This window comes from Castor canadensis, chromosome 11 (genome assembly GCF_047511655.1).
Source record: "Castor canadensis chromosome 11, mCasCan1.hap1v2, whole genome shotgun sequence".
Taxonomy (NCBI): domain Eukaryota; kingdom Metazoa; phylum Chordata; class Mammalia; order Rodentia; family Castoridae; genus Castor; species Castor canadensis.
Window position 1 is genome coordinate 12778502 of NC_133396.1, and position 16865 is coordinate 12795366.

A 16865-nucleotide genomic window follows, 5' to 3' on the forward strand; every position below is an offset into this window, starting at 1 on the left:
TAAAAAATACCTCTCCAAAAGAAAAAAATTAACAGTAAAACCAACCCAACTACATAAAATTCCTATACTCTGCTGTCTCTAGAATTCCAGGATCAGAGTGGAGACCAACATGACAAGTACTTGAACTGATATCAGATAACCCAGTGATTTTTATTCTAAACATCAATTTCATGCATTAAAAGATTTGATCTTTAACATAAGGTATTTTTCTCCAAAGTATGATTTGAGATTGTCAGTACTTGCTAGGGAAAAATACCATGTATATGTCACACTTACTTCAGCAAATGAGGTGTGATTAAAAAAAAAGTAGAAAAAAACTGATAAGTACAAAATGGTATTTTAATAACATATGAACCCAAACATGAGAACAATGTAAACAGGTTAAAATTTTGATATGATAATACAAATGTGATTTTGATCATATTGACCTGGAAAAGCTTTATACAAAGCAGTAACAAGACATACCGCAAGAAATCATTTCTTTTCCCAATACAACTAATTCTCAACACACACTCAAATGCACACAAATATGGAATTCTGAAACAAAGGGATGTTGAAAAAATAATTTAGGCAGACACAAATAAAACCACCCACTAGTGTGTGAATGATGCAAGTTTTTATGGTCTTAATTACACTTAAGTATTTAAAATGCCACTGATCTCACAGTTTTCTTTATGATATCCAAATCTTCAAACCTGCTGGAAGAATTCCACAGTGCAACCCAGACAACTGAATTCATCATGCAGTTACCTGAAAATCAAAAGCCTCAGTTAGGACTTTTGGATTTAATAGGTCTGTCAATTATAAAATGTGTTACAGTTCTGAAGGAGCTAGGGGTTCAAAAAGGATATTTGATATAAAAATTTCATCACTTATGCCTATAAAAGATCAAATCTTATCTACACCAGGCAAATAGCATCTTTTGAAAAGTGAATGATTCACAAGCACTTTCCTTTAATTCAATGCCAAGTAAGCGGTTCAATCTTTTATTGCATTAAAAAAAAGGTTGTTGGACTGAACTGGAGCAGGTAAACATCAACCACATCAGTGACGTCTCTGGGAACCTTTGACTAAAATGGTCTTGGGCACCCCTGAGCACAGCTCACTTGGGGGCACTGGATCTCTGTGAGCGTTTCGACATCATGGAACCATTGATCTATTCTGGTCTGGAGAACAGCGCCAATCCCCCAGGCAGGTTATAGAGGACTTTGAAGATGTGAGCCATCAGAGCAAGAATTGCATCATCTCACAGTCTTAAAGGAAGGGGTGTCTCCATCCTGCAACTGGGCTTCAAGACCACATCTTGCCTGACTGCCCAGGTGAGGCCCCTAGTTGCCACTCCCTGCAGATTCTCATTTTGTTCTGATGGAACTGACTAAGCCCTATGATTAACAGAGGTGGGTGACATCTCAGAAACAGACTACTTACTAAAAATGTCTTATTTTTTTCAAAACTGGTATTATGTGTAAGCATTTTCAAAAAGACTCAAATGTCAATCCCAGGGACTCCCAGGTGCAAAGAATATAAACTAATCAGGAGGCCCTCTGCTCATGTACCTTCTGCCTTGGTAGGTCATCAGTTCTTCCTGAAGGATGGATGCTCTCTTTTGAAGAAAGTTGACCTAGAAAAGGTGAATATATCTCAAATGTCAATATTGCATATATGGTATGGTAGAATTTTATTTAAATTTAGATAATTCCCTAAATAAAATTCAAGAGAATTTGTTGAATGTCAAATGATTTTTTTTTTTTTTTAGCCTGTGGTCACATCCTATCCCTACCGAAAATCCACTAGAGGCTACAGAATAAATTCCAAATTAGGAATCATGGAGTCATTTTATCTAGCCCCATCCTGTCTTTGTGGCTTCGTCTCTCCTTGCCATCACCACCTCATACACCATGTCACTCACACTCTGTTGTCCTTTGGTATGGGCCATTTTATCTCTTTGGAATACCTGGTAAATTGCGTCCTCTTCCTTCTCCATGGCTGGTTCAAATGTCATCATTCCCACTGCTCTCTCTGGGTCAAGCCAGCTGTTCTCAGTTCTGTACCTATACTCTATAACTGGCCCTTCTCACACTGCCTTGTGGTTATAGGTTTTCATATCTCTTCTCCAAACTAAGAGCCCTCTGGGACAGATATGACTATTTTTATCTCTGTAGCCTCAGTTTCTTTTACAGGGCTGGGCATGTAGCTGGTATTCACTAGTTGTTTAATGAGTGAATGAGTGGGTGAAAAGAAAAAAAAAGTACTGCTTTCTGGAAACCTCAGTCCATCCTGCAGATTCCCTGAGGTTGTAGAGACAGTGTTTTGTAGTGGAAGGAGCCCAAATCTTGCCTGGATTTAGGCCAACTTGGGTTCAATTCCTGGCTTGGCCTGGAAGGTTCTAGGAAGGTTACATCAACTCTTTGATGCCACATCTGTGAAATGGGGTTAATGACAGCTACTTTCCAGAGTTATAAGGGCGAGGTGAAACGACTGATAGAAACTGCCTGGTCCAGACCTGATAAACAGGTACCATCCCCATGACCCACAGAGACTGGCAACACAGGAACCTGGGTTGCTTAGCATAATCTCAATTCAAACATTTATGATGCATTTGATTGTTTTGAAGTATAAACCTCTATATGATGAAAGATACCTATACAGGCATAAATTCAAAAGGTTGGGGATAATTTATACTATGGCTTAATGTAATCAAGACAGAGTCAGTGGCATTTGATCTGTTCAGAATTGTTTACTCTTGCCTCTGGGCTGAACTGAAACCATGGCAACGGCTGACTCCAAAGCATAGCTATGCAAGAGTACAGCGGGCAGAACCGAAAACCGTGCTGGAAAGAGAGAAAAACACAGTCTTCCCAAATGGGCGCCTATCAAAGCAGCACCCTTGGTTTTGCTTATTTGTAGTATCACCCTGTTCTTAGTTTTATCCAATTGCTCAAATGACCCACAGAACAACTGATAATTTTGACAGATGCAAGGATTACACTGTTTCAACTTCCCTCCCCACCCCCCAGCATCGCAATCGGAATTCCAGCAATTTTTAAAAACACAGGCACCTGTGCTTTTAAACTAAATTTGCTATTGCCTGTGACTCCTTCATGCAGCTCCAACTGTGAGGCCCTACCACAGCTGGCAGCTCTCTCTTCTGGGTCAACATCCAGTTCCAGGAGGCTGAAATGGCTTTTATTACAGTGAAATGATATGAATGATAACAGAAGCCCTGCAGGTGGGTATCAGGTTTCTCCTCCCTTCCTCCAAAATTAAAACCAGCTCGCTTGGAGGGTGTCTAAGTCCTTCATAGCTCCTCTACTAAGTTAATAGGTAAACCACACCTCCAGGAGTGCTTTCCACATAAATAGAAATTGCTTAACCCTTTGTGTCTGTGCTCTCACTGCAACATTTATTTTTATATGCAAGGGCAAGTATAGCAAAGCTTCTTAGGAGTCTATAGAAGCAACAGTAGACAGTAGCAGAAGGATTCATAGAATGAAGATTTCATTTTCAGATAAGAGACTTTTTACTAAGGGAATATAAAAGGAATACTAAAATTTGCTTCACCTTTCATCTTGTACATTATAAATAGCTATGTGAATATTACTAAAATAAATAGTTTATTTTATTTGTAGATCAATTTACTGAGCACCTGCTGTGAGAAAGCAGTCTTTTCTATCAAAGTGTGTCACCATTTTCATTACCTGCATTGTCTGTAGTTCCCAGTTCTTTTTTCAGATTTTTGCTAAGCCCCTTTGCCTGGGAAAATTGCCTGCCACACGGTGTATCTTAACCCCTCCCCTGAGTTAGTATAGAATTTCAGCCAATCGAGAAGATTGTGAACTTTTGATTTGGACCAATCCAGGTCAAGAGGCAGGGTCAATTGTGTCAGGAACATAAGGAGGGACAGACTGCTTGCCCCTTTGTGTGTGCTGTGTTGTGTGCCTGTGCACCCTTCTGCAGAAGTAAATTTTGCCTTGCTGAGACAATTCTGTTTCTGTGTCTTCAATTGTGACCCTGGTGGTCTTTGGGGATCTTATTTCTAACATTGCTATGTACCAGGCACAGTTCTTGGCACAGAGTGTGTAGAAATCCTTTCCCTCATGTAATCTTTGCAGGGAAGAATATTTCTTACATTTCTCATTGTATAGGAAATGTGAATATGCGAGCTCTTTCTCATGTGAGAGTTAAAAAACTCATTAGACCAACAATGCAGCAAACACTCAAGCAATCTCCAGGTCTGAGCTCAACTAGGAAAGGGTGGTGGCTAGTCCCATTTATCTCTCAAGGCTAAAGAGGCAGGCAAAGGCAGTAGAAGTGAAGACTCTTGAGGTAGGCCTGAGCTGGATGAGGATGTGCATGGTATCACATGAATGTGTGTGTGCAAATGAAGTGTACAGAGAAGCCTTAATTAAGTATCTAGAGTTAAATGTATTTTATTTCTGTCTCTTTTTTTTTTTTTTTTTTTTGAGACAGGGTCTTGTCTATGGCCATACCATCCTGAATATCCCTGATCTCATCTGAGACAGGGTCTTGCTAAGCAGCCCAGCCTGGCTTTGAACTCACATCCTCCTTCCTCTGCCTCCCAAGTGCTTATCTTTCACATTATATTTTATGAGCTATACCAAGGACCACATAATTTAGTAAGAACTATTTAACCCAACTGTTTGAATACCTTGTTGTTTTTTCCTTAAACTTAGAGCACATCTTATCTCTAACAGCCATATTAAATGCACTTGAAAAAAATGCTTCTAACTTAATGATGCTTTTGCTTCTCTGCAATGTGCTAAGTACTGGCACTTTGGACCTGGTACCAGGAATAAATGGGTTGCACTGCATCAGAGTGTGAATGAGTTGAAGTCATCAATATAGAGGGGCTTGTAAGAAAAATATAAAATAAACCCCCACTCATTCTGGGTGGTGGGTTATGCTAGTACATCACATTAATTTCTGGAAGTAATTCAGAATCAAATTTGCTCAAAAGCATTTTCTCAGGATAGGTATTGTCACTCATGTCTTGGGAAAATGCCTTGGCTAATTACCTGTGATTTTAGGGAGGAAATGGTGTCCTCAAGTTCTTGTCTTAGAGAGACTGGCATCAGCCCTTTGAATTTGGTTTCATATTCTTGTCGGATGTAAGTTATCTAAAATGGAAAAAAAGGAAAGTTATTTTTTTAGCCCAGAAATGATTGTTTTGAATATAAGAAACTCCAGATTAATGCATATTCATCACAAAGGTAAGCTTGCTATACTTATTGTCAGAAACCACATAATAAAGATGAAATAAGAAGAAAGCCTAACCTCATGACTTTAAGGCAGATAGTCTCTGTGACAACACTTTATTTAAGGTTCTTGTTAACACAATTTTCAGCATTTGTTAAGTAAAATACTCATCTTCTCTTCTCTACTTATGAGGCATGCCACTCTGCCAATCTTGCATCCTTCTATCCATCAGGATGTACACTATCAGCATACAGAACTGTGATCTGAGGACAACTCAGGGAATGTCTTTGGTTTGATTACAACACTGGTATGTACCTGGGATGCTCCATACAGTGCATATGCTATGAAGATATAAATGATGGAGAAACTTCACAGCTGTGTCTCAAAGCCTCCCCAATGCAGGTGGACTGGCAGCATGTCCTGGTAATAGTGAGCTTCCTTGGCTCCCAGGTTTCCTTTGACCTCCAGGCCTGAGCTCAGCTAGGAAAGGGTGGTGGCTAGTCCCATTTACCTCTTGAGGCTAAAGATGCAGGGGAGGGCAGTAGAAGTGAAGCCTTTTGAGGTAGGCCTGAGCTGGATGAGGATGTGTGTGGATGGGACATGAATGTGAGTGTGCAAATGGTGTGTCTTTCTACAGCTATGGTTCTGCATTTCTCTTCCTGCTAACCTGAGATGTGATAGAATGAACTACTTTTAAAATCAGTGCATGTGTTATGCATGACTTAACTGAATGTGAAGGCTGAATAACAGTGGTATCACATAAATGATTCATCCAGCACACCTGGAAACAAGGATATCTACTGTGAAAATGTGTACAACTGCATTCAGCTGGATAAGCCTATAGAGATGCTGAAGGTAATTTAAAATTACTGTCCTTTCAGTCTTTACTTTTCTTCCACAAACTGAATCAAGGAAGAAATGTGTTCTAGTAACTCATTTTACTGCTTACTAAAATCTCATGGTAAATGTTCTAGAATATAAGTTTTCAATTTTTGGCAAAGTGCTTTTCTGAGACATGCTATAATTTTGTGATTTATATATACAAGAAATAATGAAAAATGATCTCTCCCGCTGACATGTAGGCTTTGCTGATGAAATAAGTACCGGTTCTCACATCTATTGATTTTTCTCTTCTCTTCTTGGATGTATTTCCAATAGTTATATCTGTTAGCCGACTCAAAGGTAAAAGCAAAGCAAAACAAAACACATGCTTTATAAACCATACTTGTAGGTTAACATTTATTCAGAGTTCATAGGCTATACATATTTTATATATAGGCTATATATATATTGTCTATACTATTTTTTTTTCTATCACTTGACACTGACTCTGAAATTTTGAGCTCTTGCTCTTTTAAAAAGGATTTGTGCATATTTCATTTTTTGCATCCTTGTCTGTTAAGAATGTCTGCCTGCTGCTTGTATATTTGAAAGACAACTTAGCTGGGTATAAAAATGCTTCCATCATGCTTTCTTTCTCTCAGAATTTTGGAGAGACTTCTCTGATGTTTTCAAGCATTGTACATTGTTATAAAGCCTGAGGTGAGGCTGATTCTTTCCATGATGAATGCAACTCTCTTCTCTGCTTGGATGCTCATACGCTTTTCTTTCTCTTCAACTCAGTGTTTCTCTGGGAAATGTTTTGCTATTAACTATATCAATTTTTCTGAGGCATTGTGTGTCTGTTCTGTTGTTAGATTCAATTATTTGAGCAGAAGTTTCCTGTTAGAAGAACTATTTGTATTTTATTTAGTATGTATTCTTCTATTTGTTCTCATTTTTAGGTGTAATTGTATATGTTGACTTTTTGAAAATCTCCCATAATTATAATTTTTATTACTTTTGCTTTTTTTTATCATTTATGTCTATATATGTAAGATAAAATAAAGGTATAATATAAAATCATTATACCCATATTTGGATGTTTTTCAGATAGGATTTTTCTATTTTTTTCTAATGTGGTTTCAATCTCAGTAATCTTTTCATTTTATCTACCATTTTCCTAAACTCTTGGAGATCATTTTTCATCTCTGTTGACATATAATCTTTTAACAGATATCACTTTTTTTTCTTCAATACTGGGGCTTGAACTTAGGGCCTTCACCTTGAGCCACTCTACCAGCCCTATTTTTGTGAAGGGTTTTCTTGAGATAAGGTCTTGCAAACTATTTGTCTGGGTTGGCTTTAAACCACGATCCTCCTGATCTCTGCCTGAGTAGCTAGAATTACAGGTGTGAGCCACCAGCACCCAGAATATGTCACTTCTTTTGATCTCCCTTTAACATCTTGAGAGAGAGAGAGAGAGAGAAAGAGAGAGAGAGGTGTTTTGTGCTTTGACACCATGAAGAATTGTTATAAAGATTCTTGGGTAATTTTCCATTTGATGTATGTTATTTATTTGCTTCTTGCTTACATTCTTTCTTTCTCTCTCTTTTAATCTAGCAAAGACCTTATACTAGTTCCTTTTTCTTAAAATTGCACCAAATGGAACCAACTATTTGCTGAGTTGAGGTGGGGGAGTAAACTGGGGTTAGGCCACAGCTATGATCTGGTTTTGTTGTCTTCAATATTCTTTAACCAAACATGTAATTTCATTTGCTCTGGGGGCCCATCTCCCTCAGTTTCCTGACCCCAACCTCACTCTTCACATCTGATGTTCTTCCTCTCCTAGGAGGCCAGGCTGTGGACAGTAGAAAACTGTGGGCCAAAGTCGCTCTTCAATCACTTCAGTGTGTTATATCTTCCACCTTTTACTGAGGACCCAGGCATTTCTACTTCCTGTCTACTACTTTATTCTTAGTTTTGTGATTCCAGTGAATTTGAGTGAAGTTAAAATGAGCCTTTGGAAAATGTCAAATTACTTCACTGAAGAGTGAGACTTACAATCAAGAAAATATTACTACCTTGAATCTTAAGCCCAAATCCTGAATCTAAAAATCATTATATCAAGCAGAATCCTGTTACTTTAGTAAAGCCATGGAAAACTTTGACCAGTATGTTTTTATTCTATTTATGGGGTTACTAATGCTGAGCACTTTTATGCCAGCTACAATTTGAAGGGTTTTATGTGGGTTTAATCCTTCTGATGACCAGATGAAGTGCAGAGAGGTAGGCATGATTTGAACTCAGGCAGTCTCTGACTCTTTAAACACATATTTTTATTCACTGTGTTCTCAACTAATTAGTTTCTCAACTAATCCTTCCAAATGCTCAACTGCTTCTTCAAAAAGGATGTGAGACACAGCTGGACAGAACAGCCTGGTCATCACACACAAGTGCTGGGGACAGGCAACTCTTATAGTAACAACATTTGGTTCCAGAGTAGTCCCCATAATTTCCCATGGACTTTAAAATGTTATCTTACTAAGGACTGAAATATAAGACAAGATTTTAAAAATCTATACAAATACAATGCACCTATTGATCTAAAATAAAGAGTTCCACAAATTCCCCATATAAGTGCACATTTTAAAGCCCAACCAGTGAAAGATATATCTAAATTTGTCACATGGCAAAAGGACAAAAGGTAAGGAAAAAATTAGCTTCTATCTCTTCATATCAATCTTGACCCCTACCGCTATTGTCCTATTCTATATGGTCCCTGAGAAAAACAGTGTTAGCATCAACTGCCATGTCCCTGAAATGCCCCTTTTTGTTCCCAAGACTCTTGCCAAGTCAAGGGACAATGAAAGTTGGCCAAGACTGGAGTGTTCGGATAAGGGCTATCTGGAGGGCCACTGACTCCCTCTCATGCATACTGGGAACTGAGGCAAACTAGTATTATCTGGAACAGAACCTGCTTCCTGCCTCCCGCTCAGTCAGCTATTCCTTGGAATGCTGGTCATACAAGGACAAAGAGTGCCAAGCTAATGATACTGCTGCTTCTGTAGTCTAACCTGTAAAACTGCTCTCCCTGCAGCAAGTGATCTGGGTCCAGCAATTGCCACTGGACCTGCAGTGTAATGCTGAGCAGAGAGTAAGTTTTATTGGCGAGGCACAGTGATAGGGAAGTGCTCTTGATCCAGCCTGTCACCACCACTGGACCTTAGCAGCACTATGAAAGCTAGCACTGCTCTAACCCCCCGCCACCCCACCATAGCTGTCCTGTTAGTAAGTTTATACCTCACATGTTGCCTCTGGGTGTTTTCTTTGATCTCCCGGCAATCTATCCACTCCCCTAGCAAAGCTGGGTTGTGGACAAGACACCCCTCCCCACACTAGGGATGTATCTGAGAGGAAATAGTGAGGCAGTGAAAACCTCCACCTATAGACTAATCCTGAACCAGTCAGTAACTGCTACCTACTTCACTCTCTTTCTTCTTCCTGCCTTCCCACATTCAAATACATCCCCCAAACCCCCAAACTGTGGGACAATCTGACTTTACAACACACTAAGATGCAAGAGGAAGTGGAATTGACTTAAGCAAAGTGTTTGATGCCTATACAATTCCTTTGGTTAATGAGATCAAATGTTTCACATATAAATCTCTTTAATTGTTAGATTTTAACATAAAATTTCATTAGCATATAATATTCTATTATACCAACAAGTGATATCTATTAAACACCAAAGCTTTCAAAGGCTGTTTTGGTTTAGGAACTCTGGAAAGGAATTTCCAGGATTATCATGGTCCATTTCCATCCCATTCTCTTTCACACCCCTCCACCCCCCCACCAAAAAAAATCACTGTGTATTTTATCTGCTTTTTTGCATTCTTCAATCATATTACACTGAATTAAACAGCAGCTTCCCTCTCTCCACGATGGTTACTCCTCTCTCTATTGTCCTTCATCCTATTTTCTTTAGCAAAGTCAAATTAGGAAACCTAGGACACCATAACAAGCAATGACATTTCTGTAATGTAACAAGCCCCCTGGAAGGTGAGTGGAAGTGGGGTATTCATAACATGATAACCACCTGACCAAAGATAGCTGTGCTCTGTTCCATGGCAACAGACTGCCCTCAAAGGGATGGCACTGGCAATATTTCTTTAATATTTAAAATATTTCTTTAATTTTTAAAATGGGCTATGGGTTGGCTAGAGGCATGGCTCAATTAGTAGACTGCCTGCCTAGCAAGCATGAAGCCCTGAGTTCAAAACCCCAGGACAGCAAAAAAAAAAAAAAAAAAAAAAAAAGAAAGAAAAGAAAAGCTATGGGGCTGTGGAGACTGAGAATAGCCCTAACTAGAGTTAACTGCTATACTCAAGTAAAACTTATATCATATTGAATTAGACAAATGCTCATTTGCAAAAATTAGAGACTACAAAGTATACAGACTGTGTTGTTGACCTTAGCCAAGAGCATCCTTAAAGATAAAAACTCAAAGTGATGGAAAAGTGAACTTTGGAAAGCTATGATTTTATTAAAAACATGCAAGGGAAAATGAAAACATATTTTGTGATACTTCTCTTTGAAAACCATTTTATTGATTAGTCATGTCAATATGCCAAAACTATGTCAAAATATGTCAACCTTCTACTGTATAATAACCCAAAAACTAAGAGGGAAGTGTGCAGCTTTGTACAAACAATGCAGGAACAGTGCCTCAAATGTAAATTATTTTACCGCAAGCTCCAATGCACCTGGCACTGAACCCTTCTGAAGAGATGGAGGAAGGGGAGACCACTCATTGGGTTGCCCTGGTCCCTACTATGGGGCCTCTGCACTGTCATGTACTGTCACACTCTGAGGTTAGAGTGAAGCAGTGTAGGAAGATGAGTCTGCCACTACTTCACAAAGTCCAGCAAGTGCTTTGGGGCTGGTTCAGTAGAGGAAAAGGAAACTAGAATGCCACTCTTGCTATCTTCGAATCTCCCTCTACTTTGTCACTGGTCCATTTTAGTGTCGGATACCTGGGTGACGACAGTATTGGTATGTTGGGTTTATTTTTCAAACAAGATTTGCTTTACCCTGAAACTCAAAGTTAAAATCCTGTCTGTGGCCAAGAAGGTCCTGCACTATGTGGGCCCCCATCTACCTACCTCTCACCTCTTTCACCCAAGTCACCTTGCTGCCTGAGCACCTGACACACTTGCTTGCTTTCAATTCATTGGCCAAATGCCCGGTGCTCTTCTTGTGTGTGTGTGGGGGGGCTTTCTCATTATGCTTTGATTCTTCCTTCTTGTCTCCTAGGATTTTGTCACTGGACTTCTGGATACTGGGGCTCCTGTTCTGGGCTGATGCCACAGAGGCTGCAGATCCAGGTATTCAGCAGAAGGAGTGTGGCTAAGCCCCCAGTGAGGAGGCTGGGTCTGTGGTCTCCACTTGCAGGTAAGCCACAGCTCAACAGTAGCAGGCAACAGCTTTCATCAGTAAGAATATGGTTCATACCAGTCTGGCTTCCTAGCTACTCCCCAGCTCCTGTCACATTCCTGTCTGGGAGCACCATGGCAACCTTTAACTTCATTATAGTAAAATGTGGGGGGGTGAAGAACCCAGAGCCTGGAGCTGGAGCTGGGTTGCACACCCAAATTGTGTGCCTTGGGAAGGTTAACTTCTCTGCGCTTCCATTTCTTTATCAGGAAAATGGGGATCATAACCTCTCAAGGCCACTGAGGATTAGATGATTTAATACATGTAAAATTTCCACAAGAGTTTGGTTTTTTTATTTGTTTGCTTGTTTGTTTTTTGAGACAGAGTCTGGCTCTATAGTTCAGGCTGTCCTCGAACTTGAAATTCTCCTGCCTCAACCTCCTGAGTGCTGTCTACAAAAGTTACAAATAGTAGATGTTAGTTATCACTAACATCTTTAAAAGACTTTAAATACATATATTTTATTGTATTGTTACGCACATATGAATTATATATGAATTCATATACTTTATGGATTATATATATGAATTACATATATCTCATTTAACCAATCCTTCATGGTTAGTTTTTTGCTATTTCTAATTATTTGCAGCATTGTAAATCCTATGGCATAATATGTACATAATTCATGATTAATTTGAGTATTCCATTTATACCTCTTTTTGTATTTCTTAGTATCTCAGAAAAGTTCATAATTACAAAAACCTATGATTCAGAAATAATTTTTTTGTTTGAAAATAGCAGTTTATTTTTATTAATCTCCAAAGACTCAATAAATTCTCCTTTAAAACAAGAACAATACATATAAAAGTAGATTTCTCTATAAATATGAATCCTCATGACATTCTGGTACTTTTTGCTTCATGCTAGACATTATAATGCATTTAATGTGTCCTTCTGTCAACTTTTTATTTGGTAATGTAACATGCATAATGAGTGATATTTATTATCATTTTATGTTTTAGTGATATTTGGGAAATTATCTTTTTTATTTTTATTACCATATTATTGTATTGGGGGTACAATGTGACAATTACAAAAGTGCTTTCAGTACAGCTTAGTTAAATTCGTCCCCTTCATCATTCAGAATCAATTTTAAATGAATTTGCATTTTATATTTAGAAACAACCTACTGTCCAGACACTTGAAAAACAGCAGCACCTGTTTATCCAGGCTATCAACAGTGGTGTATGTGTCTTAGTTCGGGCTGCTATAACAAATGTCATAGACTGAGGGGTTTAAAAAACATTTATTTCTCATAGTTCTGGAGGCCAGATGCTGTCAAGGTCTCTCTTTCTAGTTATGTCCTCATGTGGCCTTTCTTGGTGAGTCCACACAGAGAATGAGCTATGGTCTATTGCTTTTATAAGGGCACTAATCTTATGGGAACTCCAGCCTCGGGACCTGAGCTAGATCTAAGTACCTCCCAAAGGCTTCATATCCAAATACACTGGGGATTAGGGCTTCCACACATGAATAGGGGTTGTGGACACAAGCATTCTTAGTGTATATATGGATTTTCCCAGATCCTTGCCCATAACTTTGGCCCACAGGTAGGAAACCATTGCTTCATGCTTAAGGGAAGAACGTCAGCTCAAAGCACTACAATTTCTGGGTTTCTACCAAGTAGAAACATGGGCAAGGTAAGGTAAATTCATGGATACCTCTACTCACTGTGGATTAGTTTATTCGGAACCTGTCTTTGTAATACCTAGCTTGGCTGAATGTTGTAAAGCAACATAGCGGGTAAAAAGAGGGAAGGCAGATCAAAAGGTAACTTTGGTACGAGTATATACGGTACTTTGAAGGAGAGGCACATGAGAAGCACTGAGGCAGGTAGCTGGGTAAGCAGACAGCAGCAAAAATGCCATGGGCTTCTGAAGGGCTATGAAGGGTGGGTTGTGATTGTGCAGGAAGAGTCCAAGACAGTAGTTTTGTCGGGAAGGACTGGATATAATATAAACAGAAATGTGGAGAATGGTTCTGAGGGACCAGCTTTGTACAACAAAAGGCTTTGCATTGGCATGTTAGAGGAGTGAGTATATAGAACTTATGTGTCTGATTTTCTAGTTTGAAGAGTAAAAGTGAAAGAAATGTTAGTAAAAGATGATGTAAAAAAAAAAGTCTGCAGTGCAGCTAAGAAAAAAAAGGCATGGCCTTCTAAGAAATGCCATCTTTATTGGGGTTAAGGAATTTTGTGTTGCCACAGCAACTGCCAAGAATGAACCATTTTGGGAAGGATGCTGCTCTGCAGCATAGCTTGTGTAGTTGGAACCTCAAATATAATGTGAAAATGTAAAGTAACCATAATTCTTTTAACAACCTTTAAAATACTCATTTCCCCTCTTTTTTCAGTGTTTTTTCTTATGGCTCTTTATTTTCACTGGTGTCCCTCAGCTAAGTGTGCATATCACCAGGAGACCTCCTTTACCTGCTCAGGGGACTATGTTTTCACCACGAGGTAGGGAAGCCTGCTATGCATGGGTCAGGACTTCGCCTCCCCTGCCGGGGCAAGGGAGTGACTGAAGAGGCAAGTAGCTGCCGACCTCTACCAGTTGACTTGTTTTTTTTTTTTTTTCTTGTCTTTTTTGTTTTGCTTTTTTTTTTCTATTTTTTCCTTTTTTTTTTTTTTTCGGTGCTGGAGACCGAACTCAGGGCCTTACACTTGCCAGGCAAGCGCTCTTCCACTGAGCTAAATCCCCAACCCCGACCTCTACCAGTTGAAAAGTGGCATGGACTAGTTTGTGGGGACAGTTACATTTTCAGGAGGAAGGAACAGTGTTCTGATCCTGTGGAGAAAATGATGGCTCAGAATGAGTGAATAACCGTTCTGCCCTTTAGGTTTACATGCTCTAATTCCAGCTTTGGGTAGTTGAGAAGATTGCTGACACCAAAAAAAACAATGGTCTAATGAGGCTACTTACGATAAGGATTCATAGACAGAGGCCCAGGGATGGAGGAGACACTCAAAGATCAGAAAACGAACAATAAAATGCTCAAGTATGTTTGTTCATGAATCAAGGGCAAGGGTGGAGTATGTGATGGGACCTAAGCCTGCACAATCCAAGTGCAGGTAACCAGAGTCACATAGACTCTCTCAGGGGATGCCATTCTGGAATTGTCACAGCCATCTTGCTACCATGGAGTGAGAAGCAGACAGACTAGTCAATCCAGGGGAAGAGAGCTGAGAAGTAGAGAGAAAACTCAGGTGCTTTATGTAACTGCACCTGAAGTTATCCTTGTCCTGACACTTATCAGTTTCTGTCACTTGCAATCAAAACTGTATGAATTAAGACAATTTGCAAAGTAAGCAAAATATTAAGTTGTATTCATGTGTGCTGTATCTGTTAGATCAGGATCAGCAAACAGTACAATGCAGCTGGTCAACTGCCTATTTTTAAAAAGTTTTGCTGGAACACATACATACTCTTTGTTGATGGCTGCTTTCTAGTGACAATGGCAAAAATAAGCAGTCATGACAGAGACCATAAGGCTTGCAAGCCCTAAAACTTTTGCTACTGGACTCTATGGAAACTTGGCTGGCTCTGCTCTGGATTGTGAGAATCTCAAAGTAGGGCTGCCTTCATTTTGCTGACACTACAGCCCTGGCATTTGGCACAGTACTGGCATATGATGGCAATTCAGTAGATATTTGCTGCTGAATGAATGAATCGAAACCTTGGAGCCCACAGCTGTAGGTGTTAAGTCAGTCTTTATCTTAAAATGACAGGATCTTCAGAAAGTCTACAGTAAATTAATCACAAAGGCTTTCCCTAAATACAAAGGGCAGATTCTGTCACCACAGAATGGCGGTTCTTAATCAGCATGGTGGCTATTAATAAGTAGGCCAGCTTCAAAGCTGAGAAAGTTGGAGGCAAACACCAGGGCCTACAGTGCTGCTGAGATCAAAAGAGAGCTTGGGGATTCACCTGGAGGCAGGGAGTGCGTTACAGCCACCCTCTGTTCCCTTTTGCACATTGCCTCCCCTTTACTCACTATCAGTCTTTCTATAGGGTGGTGACAGTAAATGTCCCAGGCCTCTCTTTCTTCTGAAACTAAATGCCACTCCTTTCTGCTCAGAATTCTACCTTTTGCTCTCATTGTTAATGTTCTCTGTCCTTAGAATATCATTCCTAGTGCATTTTCTTTGCTTAGGTTGACACAGTGAACACTCCTAAGGGCTGATACAGGTTGTAAAGGACCAAGCTCCATGCAGCAGTTCTGCAGGCAGGGAATTAAGGAAAGCTGAGTGAGCAAAGTCTAGGGAGGTACATGGTGAAGAGCACAGCCACAGGGAGAGCCAAGTCTGTGTAAGTTATAAAGGCACATCTCTGAAAGGGTTTGGAGAAAATAAAACCTGGGGGGAGGGACAGGGTGACTTTCACTTCTGTTTGCAGTGCTTGACCTTCCTCTCAAGAAAGGGACTAGCCCTTTTTGGTTGTGGGCTAGATTTCCTTTAAAGGTAGTGTCAGTGGAGGACCAAAAGCCCAAGGAAGGGAGAAGGAGAGGATAGGGAGACTCCTGAGGATTTTTTTGTGTGTGTGTGTGGTACAGAGTTTGAACTCAAGGCTTTGTGCTTGCTAGGCAGGTGCTCTACCTCGAGTCACACCTCCAGTCTTTTTTGTTCTGGTTATTTTGAAGATAGGATCTTGAGTTTTTCCTAGACTATCCTGGACTGTGATCCTCCTATTTTAGGTTTTCTGTCATTGCTGGGATGACAGGTTCACACCACCAATCCCAGATTAATATGGGGTTCTCACAAACTTTATTGCCCAGGATCTTCCTGATCTCAGCCTCGTGCACAGCTTGAGATGAGGTGCAAACAGCAGGCCTGCTATTGGTTGAGATAGGGTCTCATGAACTTTTTGCCCAAGTTGTCTTCAAACTGCAATCCTCCCAATGTCAGCCTTCCAAGTAGCTAGGATTACAGGTTAGAGTCACTGGCACCCACCCGATTCCTGAGGTTTTTAACTGACTTTGTTAGTAAAGGACCCTAGAAGACTTATAAATGCAACTGGTGTTAATAAGGCTGAGGGGAGTTTGGAGTCCCTCTGACATTTACTTTTGTCACACTGAAGTCAGGTTGGAGCACTTGGTACACAGCAAATGCACAGCAAATATTGTTTTAATGAGTGAATGACTGACCAAGGTTGTGATTGAATAGGTAGGTGGGACCTTGAAAGGCAGTAAAGTTCATGCCAACAACTTTGGATTTCATGTAGTAAAAAACAGAAAGCAAAGCAAAGCCCATATTTGTGAACATCTGATAGATGCTGGGTACTGTATTTAGCCCATGATATAGAATCTTTGTGAAAATCTAGGTAATTCTTACA

At 39.8% G+C, this 16865-nt stretch overlaps 1 protein-coding gene across 19 annotated transcripts in view; it reads right to left on the reverse strand.

The window, feature by feature from the left end:
- Positions 1-326: 326 nt before the first annotated feature.
- Cep112 (centrosomal protein 112) overlaps positions 327-16865 on the reverse strand; it is a 459140-nt gene continuing 442601 nt past the window's right edge. For 5 of the 19 annotated variants that reach the window (XM_074045308.1, XM_074045312.1, XM_074045310.1 and 2 more), the window contains 3 exons: positions 5037-5138; positions 1557-1621; positions 331-750 (listed from right to left, as the gene is read on the reverse strand). In XM_074045308.1, coding sequence (XP_073901409.1) covers positions 747-750; positions 1557-1621; positions 5037-5138 — 171 coding nt within the window. In that variant the 3' untranslated portion in view covers positions 331-746. Of the gene's footprint in view, positions 751-1556; positions 1622-5036; positions 5139-16865 lie in introns of all 19 variants that reach the window. The other 14 variants (XM_074045296.1, XM_074045300.1, XM_074045293.1 and 11 more) reach the window with 10 other exon arrangements.